This window comes from Bos indicus, chromosome 5 (assembly GCF_029378745.1).
Source record: "Bos indicus isolate NIAB-ARS_2022 breed Sahiwal x Tharparkar chromosome 5, NIAB-ARS_B.indTharparkar_mat_pri_1.0, whole genome shotgun sequence".
Taxonomy (NCBI): Eukaryota; Metazoa; Chordata; class Mammalia; order Artiodactyla; family Bovidae; genus Bos; species Bos indicus.
Window position 1 is genome coordinate 49,740,319 of NC_091764.1, and position 19,259 is coordinate 49,759,577.

The window sequence follows — 19,259 nt, forward strand, 5'->3', positions numbered from 1 at the left end:
CTGATGCTGGGAAAGATTGAAGGCAGGAGGAGAAGGGGATGACAGAGGATGAGATGGTTGGATGGCATCACCGACTCTATGGTCATGAGTTTGAGTAAGCTCCGGGTGTTGGTGATGGACAAGGAAGCTTGGCGTGCTGCAGTCTATGGGGTTGCAAAGCGTCAGACATGACTGAGTGACTGAACTGAACCTAACACAGTCAAAGGCTTTGGTGTAGTCGATAAAGCAGAAGTTTTTCTGGAACTCTCTTGCTTTTTCGATGATACAACGGATGCTGCCAATTTGATCTCTGGTTCCTCTGCCTTTTCTAAATTCAGCTTGAACACCTGGAAGCTCACAGTTCACATACTGTTGAAGCCTGGCTTGGAGAATTTTGAGCATTACTTTGCTAGTGTGTGAGATGAGTGCAATCGTGCAGTAGTTTGAACATTCTTTGGCATTCCCTTTTCTTTGGGATTGGAATGAAGACTGACCTTTTCCAGTCCTGTGGCCACTGCTGAGTTTTCCAAATTTGCTGGTATATTGAGTGCAGCACTTTGACAGCATCATCTTTTAGGATTTGAAATAGCTCAACTGGAATTCTATCACCTCCACTAGCTTTGTTCCTAGTGATGCTTCCTAAGGCCCACTTGACTTCACATTCCAGGATGTCTGGCTCTAGGTGAGGGATCACACCATCTTGCTTATCTGGGTCCATCTCTGCATGAAATGTTCCCTTGGTATATCTAATTTGCTTGAAGAGATGTCTTTTCCATTCTATTGTTTTCCTCTGTTTCTCTGCATTGATCACTGAGGAAGGCTTTCTTATCTCTCCTTGCTATTCTTTGGATCTCTGCATTCAAATGGGTATATCTTTCCTTTTCTCTTTTGCCTTTAGCTTCTCTTCTTTTCTCAGCTATTTGTAAGGCCTCCTCAGACAACCATTGTGCCTTTTTGCATTTCTTTTTCTTGGGGATGGTCTTGATCACTGCCTCCTGTACAATGTCACGAACCTCCGTCCATAGTTCTTCAGGCACTCTGTCTGTCAGAATAATCCCTGGATCTATTTCTCACTTCCACTGTATAATCGTTAAGGGTTTTAATTTAGGTCATACCTGAATGGTCTAGTGGTTTTCCCTACTTTCTTCAATTTAAGTCTGAACTTTGCAATAAGGATCTGAGCCACAGTCAGCTCTTGGTCTTGTTTTTGCTGACTGTATACAGCTTCTCCATCTTTGGCTAATTAGCATATGCGAATATGCAATACATTAGCATATGCTAAAGGACACATTCCCAGGAACTGTGACCATTCTGAGGCCCAATTCCTGGAAATCCCTGCCCTTTGTCCCAAATAGAATACTCTTCCCACTTGTTAGCTATGAAATTATCCAGCCCATAAAAACTAATCATCCTGGGCTGCTTCTGCGACAACTGCATTCTGCCTATGGAATGTTTATCTCTGTAAATAAACTCTCTTTGACGTTACCTTTCCTCACTCTTGAATTCTTTCCTGTGTGAAGCCAAGGACCCTCACTTGGTGGCCCATTCTAGGAACTCGCCTGAAACCTGGGACATGACCATCCTCTCACATCCCATTTCCTGCAACAAAGGGAGAAATGAGGAACTCTAAGGAAGGGGAAATGTGATCTACCGGAAGTTCCTCCAGAGGCTAGCTTTGAAACAAAGAAGCCCCAAGAATGACCCTAAGCTGAAATGCCTATGACAAAGCCTAAAAGTAAACTTTTTCTTTCCCTTCCCTTTTCTTCCTTTTTTCTTTCTTTTTCCTTCTAGTTGAGATATAATTGGCATATATCACTGCATATGTTTAAAATACAGAGCATAATGATTTGACTTAACATACATCATGAAATGATTATCACAATAAGTTCAGTGAACAGGCATCATCTCACTGATACAAAAAAAAAGAGTTACTCTCTTAACAAATTTCATATATAACACACAGCAGTGTTAATTATATCAATCATGTTGTACATTACACCCCTAGTATTAAATAATAATTTATCTTATAACTTAGAAGTTTGTACCTTTTGATGACCTTCATCTAATTCCCCCTCCCCTCCACTCCCTTCTCTTTTTGTCTGTCTTTGAAGTATAATTGACCTACAGCATCATATTGGTTCTGGTGTACAACAGTGATTTGACATTTCCATACATTACAAAATGATCACCATCTTAAGCCTAGTTACCATCTGTCACATATCACAAAGATATCACATAGCTGTTGACTATATTCCTCATTCTGTACATTTCATCCCTTTGACTCATTTATTTTGTAATTGGAAGTCTGTACCTCTGAATCTCCCTATTTCACTTGAGCTGTAAACGTTTAGAAAGCGGACAAAGCTGTGTAACATTAGGTTGGAAAGAGTGTGGAAAATGTTTATAGTGAGAATGGTATAAATGATCATTTAGATTTAGGTTTCTTTCAAAGTGTTGCCTTTAATAGTCATGTTTATTAATATTTCACTTTAAAGTTTTAATAAAAAGTTATACATTTAAGTGAAAAAAAAAAGAAGAAAAAATTGGGAGCTATATGGGCAGCAGGCCCTGCTTAATTCTATGGGCACAATAAATGGTGGACACTAAGAAATATTTGTGGGTTGGCTGACTAGAAGCTGGAATCATAAGACTAAGGAACAAGTTTACAGCATAATGAAATTACAAGCTCATTTAAAAAGGTTTAACAGGCAAATGTAAAGTTGTATATGAAGTCATTTCACAAATGCGTACTGCGCTTTTCTCTTTGTTTTAAGACAAGTGCTGAAAATTCAGACGTCTTTCAGGATGAGTCGAATAATGAAAATAGACAAATGGGCTGAGTGGTGAGCACGGCAAGTCGGAAGCATGAGTTCTGTGTCTAAGGGGAATATATACTATTTAGCCCAAGTCAGTTACCATCCTACAGAAATGAAAGTCTAGTAATGTTAAGATCTCATTTTTACAAGCTGAAAAATCTATATTTTTAGGCAAAACTTCCAATTTTTAAATGACAGTAACAATTAAAAAAAAAAAAAATCAAGCACTGTATAGCAAATAAAATTTGTGACCAGACATGGTCTGTGGGCTCTCCCTTTTAAGATGGTCTCCTATAGTTCCAAGGGGTGCCCTGTATTTATGGCTGTCTAAGATTGGGTACTTCACTTTCACTTTTCACTTTCATGCAGTGGAGAAGGACATGGCTACCCACTCCAGGGTTCTTGCCTGGAGAATCCCAGGGACAGGGGAGCCTGGTGGGCTGCTCTCTATGGGGTCGCACAGAGTCGGACACGACTGAAGCGACTTCGCAGCAGCAGCAGCAAGATTGGGTAAAAAGAGTCATATTCTATCTAGCTCCCCTATCTAAGCTTTATAAGAGTGGGTGAAATTCTCCCTCAATTTTGATCTTTTCACTGGGCAGTCATATTATTTTTAATTAAACTCTTTCCAATGAATTTTAGACTTTATGAGTATATATATATAAGTTTGTACAGAGGCATAAAATTATACAGAATTATGCATGTGTTTCTTGTATATCTTGGTCTGTTGCTAAGGTGTCAGTTTTCTGTCCTTCTATCAGTGGAAGATCAGAGGCAAATTTCTTATTCATGGTGGAGAAAAGTGCTACACAGGGCCTTCAAACCAACAATGATTGCTATGTTGTTCCCAAGTTAGTTCTCTTACGTTTCACATTGTATACATGACTTGTTATAGACTGCTTCTTCCACTAGATACAAGCTAACTGTAACTTATTCATCTCTGTACTTTCCACACCTGGCAAAATATGTGGAAAGTAAAAGTCACTCAATAAATATTTATTGTACTGAAATGAACTGACCCACAGCATTAAAACTTCTTAAGTTGGCTCTCAATGCTTCTTGTTACATGATTTCAACTTCACCTTCAGTTTATCTCCCAAGGAAAGGCTGGGTGACAACTTAGACTAACAAAGTTAGTCTCCAACTTTGAAATATATTGAAACCTCTTTCGCTCTTTCTATACCTAAGGACATCTGCTGGTTGTCATAAATCCAATTTAAATCTTACTTTCCTTGGGGATTCCATTCTACTACAGTCTGTTCCAGATCCAGCCATCATAAACTACTTGTCATGCCCACAAGAAACTTCAGGACAATCTAATTCACTTGTTTCTACAGTAAATTAAAAAAAAAAAAAAATCAGCCCTCAGAAAGCACTGTCTACTCCTATTAGTTTATAAAGATATTGTGCTTCTCCACTTTATGCCCATAGGAGAAGACCAGGGTCACAAACTCAAAGGGTTGCAGAGGCCAGACAGATAATGCAAATGGACTAGTCCAATGGAAGAAAATCAGGAGCTGAATGACTACGGCCAAGAGGAATTCAAGTACCCCAGCCTTTCCCTTCTTGAGGCAGCACCGGGCCAGAGTTGCCACACTTTCCCATTTTTAATAGGTCTAAACTGTGGGAGCCAAACAAAACAGGTCTGTGCGCTGCCAGTGTTGACCTTGTGTATAACACACTGTTTTCCTAGAGTTTAGAGGCTGTTTCCAAATAAAACCACCAGAGCATATGCATGAAAAAAAAAATTGGAAGTCTCTATGCATACAAACCCTAGGCCTAATAGGACCCAGTAAACTGCTATTAGGTGAGTATTTTGTGATGCCAAGCCAAAACCCTAAGCTCTAACAACACCTCAAGGAGAGCAACAGTTCTCCTTTGGAAAAGCTCATTAGTGGGACTTTACATAGAGACTGAAGTCTTAATCACACTGGCTGCACCTTAAATACCCATGTTTGAATAAGGGGTGGTTTTGGTTCTTTCAAAAAGAACAGAAGCCAAAAAAGGCTGCAATGGGTTTTGACCAAACTATTCTGGTGTAGAAACATGGTCCTCTTTCTTAACAGAAACAAATATACATTCACATATTCAAATTCACATGTTCAAAACATCTCAGTGAAATTAAAATAAAAGAGGGGCACTAAAGTGAATTTTGATTATTTTATCAAGGGCAAATTCTTGTTTGTTTTTTTTTCCCCTTTTTTGTACCATATCCCTTCCTTTTGGAAACTGCTTACCTCTAGAAATACATATTTCTGCTGGGGCTGTCAATCAAATGGTTCTATGAATGGGTACAAAAACTAGGCTGGCCAATGAGAGAAACCTATTTCCTGGATGTAACAGTTGAACCAAAAGTATGCATGACTTAGGTCAGGCCAATGGAAGATCCTACTTCGGAGACAAGGATGTTGGGAAGGGGTGAGATGGTAAACTGTAGGGACTATGTGGTCCTGGATCTCCCAGTACAGGACATGGAGAAAGACTTCCTACCAACACACATGAAGGATCCAATCACCAGTGAGGCCATTGTAAACACTGACCAATAAGTAAGCTGTGAGATTGGACTAAGTTTGATTTGGGTTCCTGTAAGTTACAAGTGAGTACCTTGACTAACACAAGAAACATTTTGGTTCCTATCTTTATTTAAGGAGAATGTGGATTCAATTAAATTAATTTCAGAAACAGGCTTTCTGGTTCAACATGAATTTATAATTCACATTTTATGTTCTATCCATTTAAGTCCACTAATGTCCGCAAATAAACAGTTTTATACTCCCATTCAAATAGTTTTTTTAAAACTTTTAATTGGAGGATAACTGTTTTACCACAAGTACTATTTTAAAATACTACTTTGTACTAATTGTATCAGTAATGCCATGTTCCGTATCAAAAATCTAAAGATATAAAAAAAGCATAAAAAAGTACTAATTTAAAAAATTAGGATTAAATTAATATATCAGGCATTTCTTTCCACATATTCATGTAGATTCTTGAAACATATGTTGGATTTGATAATCTATTGGGAATTATCTTCAGTATTTAAGAAGAAAAGGTGTGTTATGTAGATGTAGTTGAGTCCCTGGTAAAGTAGTCATCCATGGTCTTCCCTGGTGGCTCAGATGCTAAAGAGGTAGCCTGTAATGCTGGAGACCCGGTTTGATCTCTGGGTCAGGAAGATACCCTGGAGAAGGTAATGGTAACCCACTCTAGTATTCCTGCCTGGGAAATCCCATGGACAAAAGAGCCTGGTGAGCTACCGTCTATGGGGTCACACAGAGTTGGACATAACTGAGTGACTAATACTTTCATGGTGAAATACAGAACCTTTGCATTTATCCTCTATAAGGAGTATTTTAGGAACCCTGTTTTAGCTGAAAATGCATGACGAAGAGATTGCAGTTACACCGTTAAATGCCTAGGTCAAGTGAAACCGTCTTCCAATTTACATTGGAATTAGATTACTTGTGGGGGCAGAAAGCATGCTTACCTCCTCGTTCTCGATCTTGAGTGTGGCCAGGCGGGACTGCAGCTGTTGGTACCTGAGCATGAGCTCTGCCTGGACTGGCTGCTGGGCACTGACCTGACACACCTATCGGGGAATCAGAGACCACAGTTACAACAGGGCACCCTGCAGCCAGGCTCCCGAGGCACAGTTCTCCCATGTCAAGGCTGCAGGAATCGCGGATCCCCTCAAGATTCCAATTACATATTTTAACAGCCACCTCAACACTTCAGTGTTAAATATGAACTTGTTATATAAGTGGCGAGAGTGGGATGCAGCTGCTTGGCCTGGATAAGCCTGGGAAAAGAGCAGCTGTAGGAAGCCTCCCTTGAAGAATGTGGCAGCTGCTGGAGATGGAGCTCTGATGCTGACGCCTATCTTGTGGAATAAGTACCTGGCAGAGTGTGAAGGATGATCCAAACGCATGGTCATGCAGGCAAAGCAGGGCAGGTGGCAGAGCCTACCAATTATAGTCAGCTGGGTGACTGTGGTAAATTACTAAACCTCAGTTTCCTTGTCTGTAAAATGGGGACAGTGGAGTACCTGTGCCATAGGGTTGTGGCGGGGATGAAACAGGATGATGTTCATAAGGCACTTACAGCACTGCTTGGCACACACTGAAAACTCAGAAAAAGTGATATTTTTTGTATCTTTCATCCATGGCTTTTCTTGCCAATTATTAGCCAAATCATGAAACTGAAAAAGTCACCAGTCTTAGGCTTTGGTAGAAAGACATTTTGGCCACAATCTCAATTAGGGTAAAAAATAGAGCCTTTAATTATAATAGAATCAGATTAGAAACAATTTCTTCTCATCTTTCTGGTCACAGAAATGGTCTTGGCAGATGAGGGTTTCCTTTTATGGAGTCTCTAAGACATCATAGACACTATCGCTCACAGGCAGAACGGGCCCTAAAAAAAGGGCAAGAGGCTTACTATATTAAAATAATAATAGCTGTTTAAAAAAAGTAAAAACGCTGAACCCAACAGAAATCGCTTGCCTGTGACATTTTATCATTCTGTGTTTAACATATCCACCCATAACCAAAAGATTGAAACAGTAACCAACTGGTTTTAGAAACAAAACTCTGGGTGGGATAAGCCACTCGCCCATAAGCCACTCGCCCGTAAAGCTCATGTGCTATTGGCATAAAAACTGCTTACCACTTTTAATCAAGTAATTCACTCTATCAAGCAAAATAAAATTAGGTTAGAAATATATCAGGTAAATACATACATATCTTTTAAATTTTAACATTAGGTGTTCCAAAGAAATTATGGCATTAAAGAAGAAATCTGCCATGGAAATTATAATTAACATCTATTTTTAAAAACATACTGTCACCACAATAAGCTAAAATTGAGTTTTTAATCTATGAGTATTGTTTTGCACAGCTGGGACACCGAGTGCTATATAGCATGCTCCAATAATTGGTTTTTCTTGTTTCCTCCTGTTCACAGACGATAAATATACCACTGTAACTCATAAATGGTTTAAATGGATTCTCTCCTTGCACAGAATAAGACAAAGCTAAATTCATATGAAGAACCTAAAGATAATACATCGTTTCTAATGCTCATTTTAACAGTCTGGAGATAACTTGAGTCTTAAAAAAATGTTTTGTATCTTTTTTTCCTCTCTTTCATTTTCCTGCCATTTGTAATTATTTTTCTTTATGGGGATCTTTAAATCAGGATTATAAGAAGTCTTCAGATAGCTTCTATTAGGCCAACAAAATGTTTTGTTTTAAACTTATATTTGAATATCTTGAGGGAAAGGAAGAACTCATTAATTATCCTTCAACAGTTTAGTGCTCACATGCAAGCCAGTTTGCACCTCCATCTCTTTGGCCTCTGGAGGCACTGGAGTGTTTGACCCTTGCTTTAAGAAGTGACAGCGGCTGATCACAGAGTATTATGCTAAGACCCCATGCAGAGGCAGGAGTGAGAAATCAATTGAGAATCCTTACAACTGCTGGTACAGCAGGGAAAGAGTAACGTATGTTTAGAGAAAAGTCATTATTTTTAAAATACTCAAATACTGACCTCATCACCCATGTGAGACTGAAACTCAAACTTCATTGGTGGACAGAACGCAGCAGGGTACATCTCCATGAATCTCTGCTTATCACTCCTGGGCTCCAAATTGTCAACGGCATTCTCAATAATGTCTAAGCCCTCATGTCTGGAGGTTTCAAGGTTATACTCCGCAGAGAGATATGTTCTCAGGGCTCTGTTTAGGCTTGCATGGTAGCCAAGATCACAGCACTTAAAAAAATAAAAGGAAATCATATACAAAAATTAACTAAAAATGGATCAAAGACCACAATGTGACAGCTAGAAAACTATAAAATCCTTAGGAGTAAACGTTTCATTACCTTTCAACTGGCATTGGTTTCTTGGATCAGTATCAAAACACAATCAACAAAAGAAAAAATAAACTTGGTTTCATCATATTTGAAGGCTTTGCTTCAAAGGGCACTATCAAGTTAAAAGAAAACCCACAGAATGGGAAAAATATTTTTCTCATTATGTTATAAGAATTGGTATCTAGATAATACAAAGACCTCTGATGACTCAATAATAAAAAGACAACCCAACTAAGAAATGGGCAATGAATCTGCTAGCTATTTCCCAAAAAAGAAAAAAATATATATAAATGGTCAATAAACATGTGAAAAGACACTCAACATAAGTAATCAGGGAAATACCAGTCAAAACAACACTGAGATACCACTAAGAGGGCTATGATCAAAAAGACAGATAATAACAGGATTGGGGAGGATGTAGAGAAACTGGGATCCTCATATATTGCTGATGGGAGTGTAAAGCATCACAGCCACTTTGGAAAAGAGTCTGACAGATCAAAAGGTTCATAAACACCGAGTTAACATATGACTTGGCAATTCCACTCTTAGGTATATACACAAGACAAATACAAATACACTTTCACACAAAAATTTGTACGTGAATGTTTATAGGAGCATTATTAACAAGTGAATGGAAATAACCTAGATGCCCATCAACAAATTAATAAACAAAAGGAAATATCATTGTTCAGTGGCTCAGTTGTGTCCAACCCTTTATCTAACCCTATGGATGGCAGCATACAAGTCTCCTCTGTCCGTGGGATTCTCCAGGCAAGAATACTGAAGTGGGTTGCCATTTCCTTCTCCAAATGAAATATTATACAGCCATAAAAAGGAATGAAGTATTGATAACACACTAGAACATGGATCAGCCTTGAAATAGTATACTAAGTGAAAGGAGCCAGACACAGGAGACCACACATCATATGGCTCCATTTATACGATGTCCAGAAGAGGCAAATTTATAGAGACAGAAAGTAAATTAGTGGTTGCTCAGAGACAGAAGATAAATTAGGGGATAAAGGATTTAGGAAGTGATGGCTAAGGAGTACAGGACTTTTTGGAGTAATGAAAATGTTCTAAAATTGTTTTGTGGCAATATACACACAAGTCTGTGAATATAATAAAAGCCAATTGTGGATTTTTAATGAGTTAACTGGGGTATGTGAATTATATCTCAATAAAGCTATTAAAAATACAAGAAGCAAAATCAAATATTGAAAGGAAATAATAAAAAAATAGCATTCAAGTTTGTTCATGTATACTGAAATTGATACAGTGATTTTCTGAAATCCTTCTAGGATGCAAACATACTAACTGTAACATTTTGATATCTGTATAATTTACTGAAGAAATATTAAAGTATACTCTTTCAGAAATGGGAAGAACAGGTTTGAAGCTGCCTAAACACCCCAGGAGTGCCTTCTTTCTTATCTCCAGAATAAAATTTTTAAATAAGAAATGATTGTCAAAGTCCTTTTACTGGAGATAGAATTTTGTTTAATATTCCTAGGCATACCAGGGCTTTGGCTTCTTGAATCTTCACTACCTTTGATTTATATTTATTTTTTCACGCTGCATTTTAAGGGTATACTTTTAAAATGAAAACAAGTCTGAATATTGATCAATTATAAATTACTGACAGGGTATTAAATCTGTACATAAAAGCAATACAAATATAAAACTAGTGGTTTTAAATATACAAAAGCAGGTCATCTTTATATAGTTCTAATGAAATTCAATCAATTCAATTTGATTCAATTCAGCTCAGCTCACTAATTGGCCATCTATAGATTCCTGGGCATTTGCTAGGCTTTAACTTATATGCAGAGTACATCATGAGAAACGCTGGACTGGAGGAAGCACAAGCTGGGATCAAGATTGCCGGGAGAAATATCAATCACCTCAGATATGCAGATGACACCACCCTTATGGCAGAAAGTGAAGAGGAACTCAAAAGCCTCTTGATGAAAGTGAAAGTGGAGAGTGAAAAAGTTGGCTTAAAGCTCAACATTCAGAAAATGAAGATCACGGCATCTGGTCCCATCACTTCATGGGAAATAGATGGGGAAACAGTGGCAACAGTGGCTGACTTTATTTTTCTGGGCTCCAAAATCACTACAGATGGTGACTGCAGCCATGAAATTAAAAGACGCTTACTCCTTGGAAGGAAAGTTATGATCAACCTAGATAGCATATTCAAAAGCAGAGACTTTACTTTGCCAACAAAGGTCCATCTAGTCCAGGCTATGGTTTTTCCTGTGGTCATGTATGGATGTGAGAGTTGGACTGTTAAGAAAGCTGAGCTCTGAAGAATTGATGCTTTTGAACTGTGGTGTTGGAGAAGACTCTTGAGAGTCCCTTGGACTGCAAGGAGATTCAACCAGTCCATTCTGAAGGAGATCAGTCCTGGGTGTTCGTTGGAAGGAATGATGCTGAAGCTGAAACTCCAGTACTTTGGCCACCTCATGCGAAGAGTTGACTCATTGGAAAAGACTCTGATGCTGGGAGGGATTGGGGGCACGAGGAGAAGGGGACGACAGAGGATGAGATGGCTGGATGGCATCACGGACTCGATGGACATGGGTTTGGGTGAACTCCAGCAGTTGGTGATGGACAGGGAGGCCCGGCGTGCTGCAATTCGCAAAGAGTCGGACACGACTGAGCGACTGAATTGAACTGAACGGAGGAATATGAAGACTAAAAACAGGGGTCCCCAGGATCTAATGCTTGATGATCTGAGGTTGAGCTGATGTAACCATAACAGGAAAAAAGTACACAGTAAACATACTGAGCTTGAATCATCCTGAAACCATCCCCCGCTCAAGTCTGTGGAAAAATTTTGTCTTCCATGAAACCGGTTCCTGGTGCCAAAAAGGCTGGGGACCACTGGACTAGAACTCAGTAAAATATAATCTGCACTGTCAAGGGATTCAAGTTGTTCATTTGTTACTAAAAGAGTGTCAGTACTTGACCCTTAGTTAACACACAACTTGTTTCATGTTTTATGAAGGTACAGATTTAATCACTGGCCTGTCCTTGTTGTTGATGTGTTAAGTCGCTTCAGTCGTATCTGACTCTTTGTGACCCTATGGACTGTTAGCTACCAGGCTCCTCCGTCCATGGGATTCTCTTGGCAAGAATACTGGAGTGGGTTGCCATGCCCTTCTCCAGGGGATCTTCCTGACCTAGGATTTAATCAATGGCCCGTCCTTAGACATGCTAACACACTTGATTCCATACTCCCCCTCCAATTTTAGAATGCTTCAACTTGGAATTTTTACATAAACATATTCTAAAGTCTTGCTTTTCAAAGTGTGGTCTGTGGCCCAGCAGCATTAGCATCGCCTGGAGCTTGTTAGAAATGCAGACTCTTGGGCCCACCCCTGATAGACTGAATTAGAATCTAAAGTTTAAAAAGATCCACATGTTGATTTATACACACAGCAACTTTGAGAAGCACTGGACTAAAATAATCAAGGGTCTTGAACTCTGTCCTTTGGGGGTGCCATTTCTCCAGGTCAGAGAATCGACTTGATTAAAAATTTCTTGATGTAAAAAAGCAGACAGTAGTTGCCACATCACAATTACAAATGAAAGTAAAATACAGTTATGAAATGCGACAATCAGCCTCTGCATTAATATATTTCCAGTGGAATCAGCTGCTCTCAAATATAGAGACTGATTTTCAGTTGATTAAAAAATTCTAGCCTTGGATGATCAAGTCCTCTTTATTCCTCTTATTCCTCAAAAATACATAATGGTTCTGTGTAGCAGTTTTATATGCATCAGAGGGACTGAAAATTATTTTTTCAATAACACTTCATCTTAGGAAAACATGAACTTGTAAAGAAAATGGCCTCATTTCTTTGAGATATTCTAGTGCTTCAACATACCCTACCATTCTAAAAGAGTCAGATTCAACTTGATTTTAATGAAGCAGATCGTACAAGCTGTTTTATTTTATGAGGACTGATCCCAATGGAACTTAATAGAAAATTGATATTGAGAGGAAATAAACAATCCAGAGAAAAAAGTTTTTTCCTCCTCTCCAAAAAAACCAAGTCTCTTTTCACATAAAAGAGAAAGGAAAAAACAGGAGAACGAAGGAAAAAGAGGAAGAAGGAAATTCAACTCCAGCTATCTACTTGAATTACAGCTCTGAAAAATACATACCAAATTTTCATTATTTCCAGATTTAGTTCACTCCTCAAATTTCTAAGCGTGGTTTCTTTGGGGAGTAAATGTCAAGATTCTAGAAGTACCAGGGCCTGTTTCTACATCCAGTTCAGCCAGGCAAATCTGGTGGGTCTGGTCCCAGTAAGAGACCTTTGAATTCACTGCTGCTGCTGCTGCTGCTGTATCGACTCTGTACGACCCCATAGATGGCCCCCATCCCTGGGATTCTCCAGGCAAGAACAATGGAGTGGGTTGCCATTTCTACGGTTTCCTAATAATCTAGGGAGAAGCATGCATGCTGTTTAGTAACTGACCCAGGGGCCTCCCTGGGTGCCTCAGGGACTTTGAGAACAACACTTAGATTTCTGTGACGAACTTTGATGGAAAATTTCCTTCTCTGACCTTTACCGATACTTTTTGGTCTGTGAGGTCATGAAAGTGGCATGATTTTGTTACTTGTGATATGCAACATCTTCTACACTCCAGGTTTTTAAACCATCCTGAACTTTAAAAGAAACAAGAAACAGGAATAAAATTCTTCTTCAAGGTCTCCTGAGACAAGCAAGGCCTGTCACAATCATTTTTTTTTATTTTTTCTAAATTGGAAGCGAAAATGACACTGGATATATTAAGATTCAAGATACTTGGTTAAAAGGCCTAAAGTAATTCTATGGAGCTTATGAATTATTAATAACAATATGAAAAGCCAGTTTTTGAACAAAGAGTTGAATTATAACCCAAGTGCATTTAATGATGAAAATACATAAGAAACCAATAAAATGTTTCATGAAAACAAAATAGTGTTGTTTGATGGATGAAAACCTCTGAATGGATATATTAAATTATGGATTAAAGCTGGGGAAAGAAAGACTGTTCGAAGTTGAAGGGTGTATTTTTTTTTTTTTTTTCACATCCTATGAGCTGCCAAGACAGATTCCACTAGGCATTAGTCTAAATCACCACAGTAAGGCTAATTGCCTTAGGCAAAAGGGTTGCAAATAGGATAAAAAACGAAGATAAAATTTAGGTATTGTGGCCTGTGACAAATACTTTCTCTTACCCCAAAGGTTGAGAGATCAATTGAAGTATATACTTGGTGGGTATAATGTCAGAATGTTAGGTATAACTGGATCATAGCTGTTGAGGGAGATAAATTTTGGGGGGGGGAAATAAACTCCATGACATGAGGAACCCTAGTGGGGTAGAAGTCTGGATTTAGACGGGATTACCATAATGGAACTTCATGGGAAATAAGTCCCACATGCTGCCGGAACAGTAATGGCCAATGTCATTTGCAAAGCAGCCTCCAGCCTGTGACTCCAAAATTAAGTGGTTGTCATGAGAATGGAGAGGGAAGCAACTCGTGCAGACGTATTCTATCTTAACATTATCACTCCTTTTAATAAGCTTGGCTTTGACCATTCCAGAACCATGGATATTGGGTAAGGACTTGGTCTACCCTGTCTTTTGAGTCTCTGAAAAATAGTGCAACCCAAGCAAACTGAACTGCAAAACACAGCTTTCACATGATGATGGGTAGTTTTCCAAGGACCAGAAATAAGACACACTCAGCGCTTTTACAGTAGATGCCAAATGAAGAAAGTTGAGTTCTTCTTTGTCTTTCACTAATCTCTCCTCTAGCTTTCACCCCAGATACCACCAACACATTCTGTGACAGAGAGGCATCTTGTGGGGTTGAACTGGATGTCTAAACTACAAGCAGCTTTTACAAACCTGCTTTCATGTCTGGGTACCCGACAACCCAGAGCTGACAATTTAATTCTTGTTCCTGCTCTAACAACTGCAGCCCAACATTTAGCAAAACTTGTTTGGAATTTCTCTTCAGCAAGGAAAAGGTCAAGATGGTACATCTGTGGGATAGGAACGGATATAAAGTAGGAAACAGGAGAAGGAGAACTGATATTGCATATGCTGGAGCCCAGGAGTAGACTGGAAAATCTTTTGCTGCCTAATACAGCTCACACCCATAGGGGCAATCATCTCCTTTAGAGAAGCTGTACTGGACTCATTTTTCCCCAGGCCAAACCTCTGTAACTACCCTGAGTCAAATCACAAGAGAGGAGACAGAACAAATCAAACAAGTCCCAATAAATACAGGTCAGGTTAAACATGCCATGAAGAAAAAAGTCAGAGGAACAGGGAGTGCTAGGGGGAAAGGGTGCTGCTATACAGGGCAGCTGGGTGCCACATGAAGGAAAAGAAGGAATCAGTCTTGGAACGCTCTGAAACAAAGAGTGCTCTAGACAAAAAACGAGAAAGGCCCAGGCAAGAAAAAACTGAGTGTGTGTGGCTAACAGAAATGCCTGAAGCTCGGGGACTAAGGAGTGCCGGAAGAGATGACACGGAGTGGAAGGTCAGTGCCAGTTCACATAGGCTCTTGGTGAATAGCTTGAATTTTATTCTAATGAAGAGTTTTTAAATAGGGGTTACAGGTCTCATTTATCTTTTTGGTACTTTGGTTTCTTGGAAAGAGAATGAACTACTGATTGGAAGGTCTTAGTGAAGCTGGATGTCTTTCCTAAGGGCAGGTAAGAGATGAAGAGGCTTTGTCTAGGAGACTGAGAATGCAGGGAATGAGAAATACCAAGGTTTGGGATATTTTGGATGTAGAGATGATATGATTATTTTACATGTGGGGAATGAGAGAACTGAGTTTTGGGCCTGGGCAAGTGAGTGGAATGTGGTATCATTTTCTGAGATGTAAAGTAAGAAAAAGTTATGTGTGCAAAGGATGATGATAACAGGGACAAACGTTCACGGTTAGAGATGTCCGGGGGCAGTGGATAAGCAAATATGAAGCCCAGAAAGATGATCAAGGCTGGTAGTAAAAATAAGATACCATAGGACCATAAGATAGTATTGAGGCAAGAGACCAAGAGAAAAAACACCCAAGGATCACGTCTTAGGCAACTTTGAACATTCAGAGGTATAGCCAAGATGGAAAAGCGAGCACTGGAGTCTGAGAAATGGCAGCCTCTGATGCAGTGGGACCAGGTGGATGCAATTCTTTAACAAAGGCCTGTGCACCTGCCTTGGAAGGAATGTTTAAGGCCATCCACTTCGGTCACCCAACTCATTTCAGATACCCTTTCTTCTACGAAGGGATAAAAACATGCATACATCAATTTACATGATAACTACACTGGCCTAACCCATTTAACATGATCTCTTTATAATTTTCCTAATAAGAGTTCAGGCCTAATGGGGACTGCAATGTTAAAATGTGGCAGGTTTTCACAGATAAATCTTAATACTATTATGTAGTGGGGGAAAAGTCAAACTAATTAAGGAAAATCTGAACTCTGAATAAGTTGCTTTTTAATTAAATGTATATGTGAGGATAAAAGTTTTAGGACAGCTGATGATTTAGAAATGATAAAAATAAACATGGCATGCAAAATATATAATCTGATTTCAATCTTCTTCTGTACAAATGGCTAAGAAAACACACAACAGAAATCTCCACCAAGAAAATGAGCTGGAGTAGGGGGATTCTGGAACAGTAAGATTTATCCTTCAAGCTTCAGTGATCGCAAACTTTTATAGGGAGTAACTGGAGACTGCGAAACTGTACTGAAAGGATGACAAATATTTTATTATTACAGGGCAGGTGCTTGGGGACAAAGCATTAATAGAATCTTACTGTTGAGGATTTTGTTTCTCTGACTGCCTTTTGAGGGTGGGTGGGTATAGAACTGGACTGAGAGAGGTTACATTATCAGTTCTGCAATCTTAAAACCAGTTGTTTTAAGAATTTGAGATATACAGAGTGGTGAACGTGATTGCAGATCAGAGATTCCTAGCATTAAGACTTGTACTCTTGTACTCTTTTCCCTTAGCAAATCACAATCACTTAAAAATTTTAGCATCAATCAAAAATATTTGCTGCTTGTATGGTTTTTCTTCTGGTTGTAATACATTCTAATTTTTAAAGAATAATTAGCTATGGTCTCTTCTGCACTTAATGTTGGAGATATTTAAGGATAACAGACACAAAACCTATTATTTTTGAAACTACAATCTATTTTACTCTATGCCTTTAAACTCCCAAATCAATTAAATTTCCTTTGCCCTTGCAAATCGTATTAATTTTTTAGAATTACATAATAAAAACCTGACTATAAACTTAACTTTGTTCATTTCCCAACTGATGCCAAAATAAGATACTGTTAACTCTACAAACTAAAATTTACTTAGAACTTTCTAGACAGAGGAATCTTAACAGTCTTCTGCTTAAGTGACCCTCTGGATTAACTAACCCTCAGTTCATTCTATAAAGCAGAGGTCAGCCAACTGGCCTATGAGCAAAATCCAGCCCATGACCTGACATAATTAATGAAGTTTGATTGCAACACAACCACGTCCATGTGCTTACTTACTATCTGTGCCTACTTCCGCACTAGAGTTCAGTAGGGACGGAGACTGTAAGGTTCACAAAGTCTAAAATATTTACTACTTGACCCCTTACAGAGAGTTTGTGAACTCCGTCTCTAAAGCATAGTGACAAATGCCAAAGCACTGTGAACATGTAGAGAACAGCTAACAGGCTCTCTCTAATGTGCTATGCTTAGTCACTCAGTCGTGTCTGATTCTTTGTGACCCCATAGATTGTAGACCCCAGGCTCCTCTGTCCATGGGGATTGTCCAGGCAAGAATACTGGAATGGGTTGCCATGCCCTCCCCCAGGGGATCTTCCCAACACAGCAATTGAACCCAGGTCTCCCGCATTGCAGGAGATTCATTGCTCAGATTCATTACCATCTGAGCCACCAGGTAATATTTTTGCTCAATTAGTCTAGGCTTTCAAGAGCTGACTTCACAGTATTTGTACCATTTTATTTATTATAATTAAATATTGAATGGATAAAATAGTTGAGAAAAGAGTTGTTGAAAGATAAGAGTAACAAAACTGTTATCAAATTAGTTATCAATTGCCAACTATACAAGATTGTGAAAACATTGTAAATACGCACAATATTTTTTCTTGTATGATAAAAAACTCAAAAGCAGAAATCACAGATAATACACAATGGGAGTTGGTGTACAAAGGAAGACTATTTAAAACTCTGTCCAAAAAGATAAATCATAATTTAAAAACTGGCAAGTTCAAGTACATTGGTGTACTTTAAAATACTTAAGGCTGGTTTTTATGATGTTTTCTAACTCTCTGCTTTGTCTGTTTCTAACGCCCAAGGTAAGAGAAACCCAAGTAAGACGGTTGGTGTTGCAAGACGGCATCAGAGGGCAGACACACTGAAACCATACTCACAGAAAACTAGTCAATCTAATCACACTAGGACCACAGCCCTGTCTAACTCAATGAAACTAAGCCATGCCCGTGGGGCAACCCAAGATGGGCGGGTGTTGGTGGAGAGATCTGACAGAATGTGGTCCACTGGAGAAGGTAATGGCAAACCACTCCAGTATTCTTGCCTTGAGAACCCCATGAACAGTATGAAAAGGTAAAATGATAGGATACTGAAAGAGGAACTCCCCAGGTCAGTAGGTGCCCAATATGCTACTGGAGATCAGTGGAGAAATAACTCCAGAAAGAATGAAGGGATGGAGCCAAAGCAAAAAGAATACCCAGCTGTGGATGTGACTGGTGATAGAAGCGAGGTCCGATGCTGTAAAGAGCAATATTGCATAGGAACCTGGAATGTCAGGTCCATGAATCAAGGCAAATTGGAAGTGATCAAACAGGAGATGGCAAGAGTGAATGTCGACATTCTAGGAATCAGTGAACTGAAATGGACTCGAATGGGTGAATTTAACTCAGATGACCATTATATCTGCTTCTGTGGGCAAGAATCCTTTAGAAGAAATGGAGTAGCCATCATGGTCAATAAAAGAGTCCGAAATGCAGTACTTGGATGCAATCTCAAAAACAACAGAATGATCTCTGTTCGTTTCCAAGGCAAACCATTCAATATCACAGTAATCCAAGTCTATGCCCCAACCAGTAACGCTGAAGAAGCTGAAGTTAAACAGTTCTATGAAGACCTACAAGACCTTTTAGAACTAACACCCCAAAAAGATGTCCTTTTCATTATAGGGGACTGGAATGCAAAAGTAGGAAGTCAAGGAACACCTGGAGTAACAGGCAAATTTGGCCTTGGAATACGGAATGAAGCAGGGCAAAGGCTAATAGAGTTTTGCCAAGAAAATGCACTGGTCATAACAAACACCCTCTTCCAACAACACAAGAGAAGATTCTATACATGGACATCACCAGATGGTCAACACCAAAATCAGACTGATTATATTCTTTGCAGCCAAAGATGGAGAAGCTTTATACAGTCAGCAAAAACAAGACCAGGAGCTGACTGTGGCTCAGACCATGAACTCCTTATTGCCAAATTCAGACTTAAATTGAAGAAAGTAGGGAAAACCA

The 19,259-nt window shown here is 39.1% G+C and overlaps 1 protein-coding gene across 3 annotated transcripts in view; it reads right to left on the reverse strand.

Annotated features, from left to right (window-relative positions):
* The window catches only part of SRGAP1 (SLIT-ROBO Rho GTPase activating protein 1), a 312,480-nt gene that overhangs the window by 67,487 nt on the left and 225,734 nt on the right, over window positions 1-19,259 (reverse strand). For all 3 annotated transcript variants that reach the window (XM_019960891.2, XM_019960890.2, XM_070789362.1), the window contains exons 7-8: window positions 8,343-8,564; window positions 6,283-6,384 (exon numbers count right to left, since the gene is read on the reverse strand). In XM_019960891.2, the coding sequence (XP_019816450.2) occupies window positions 6,283-6,384; window positions 8,343-8,564 (324 nt within the window). The remainder of the gene's footprint in view (window positions 1-6,282; window positions 6,385-8,342; window positions 8,565-19,259) is intronic.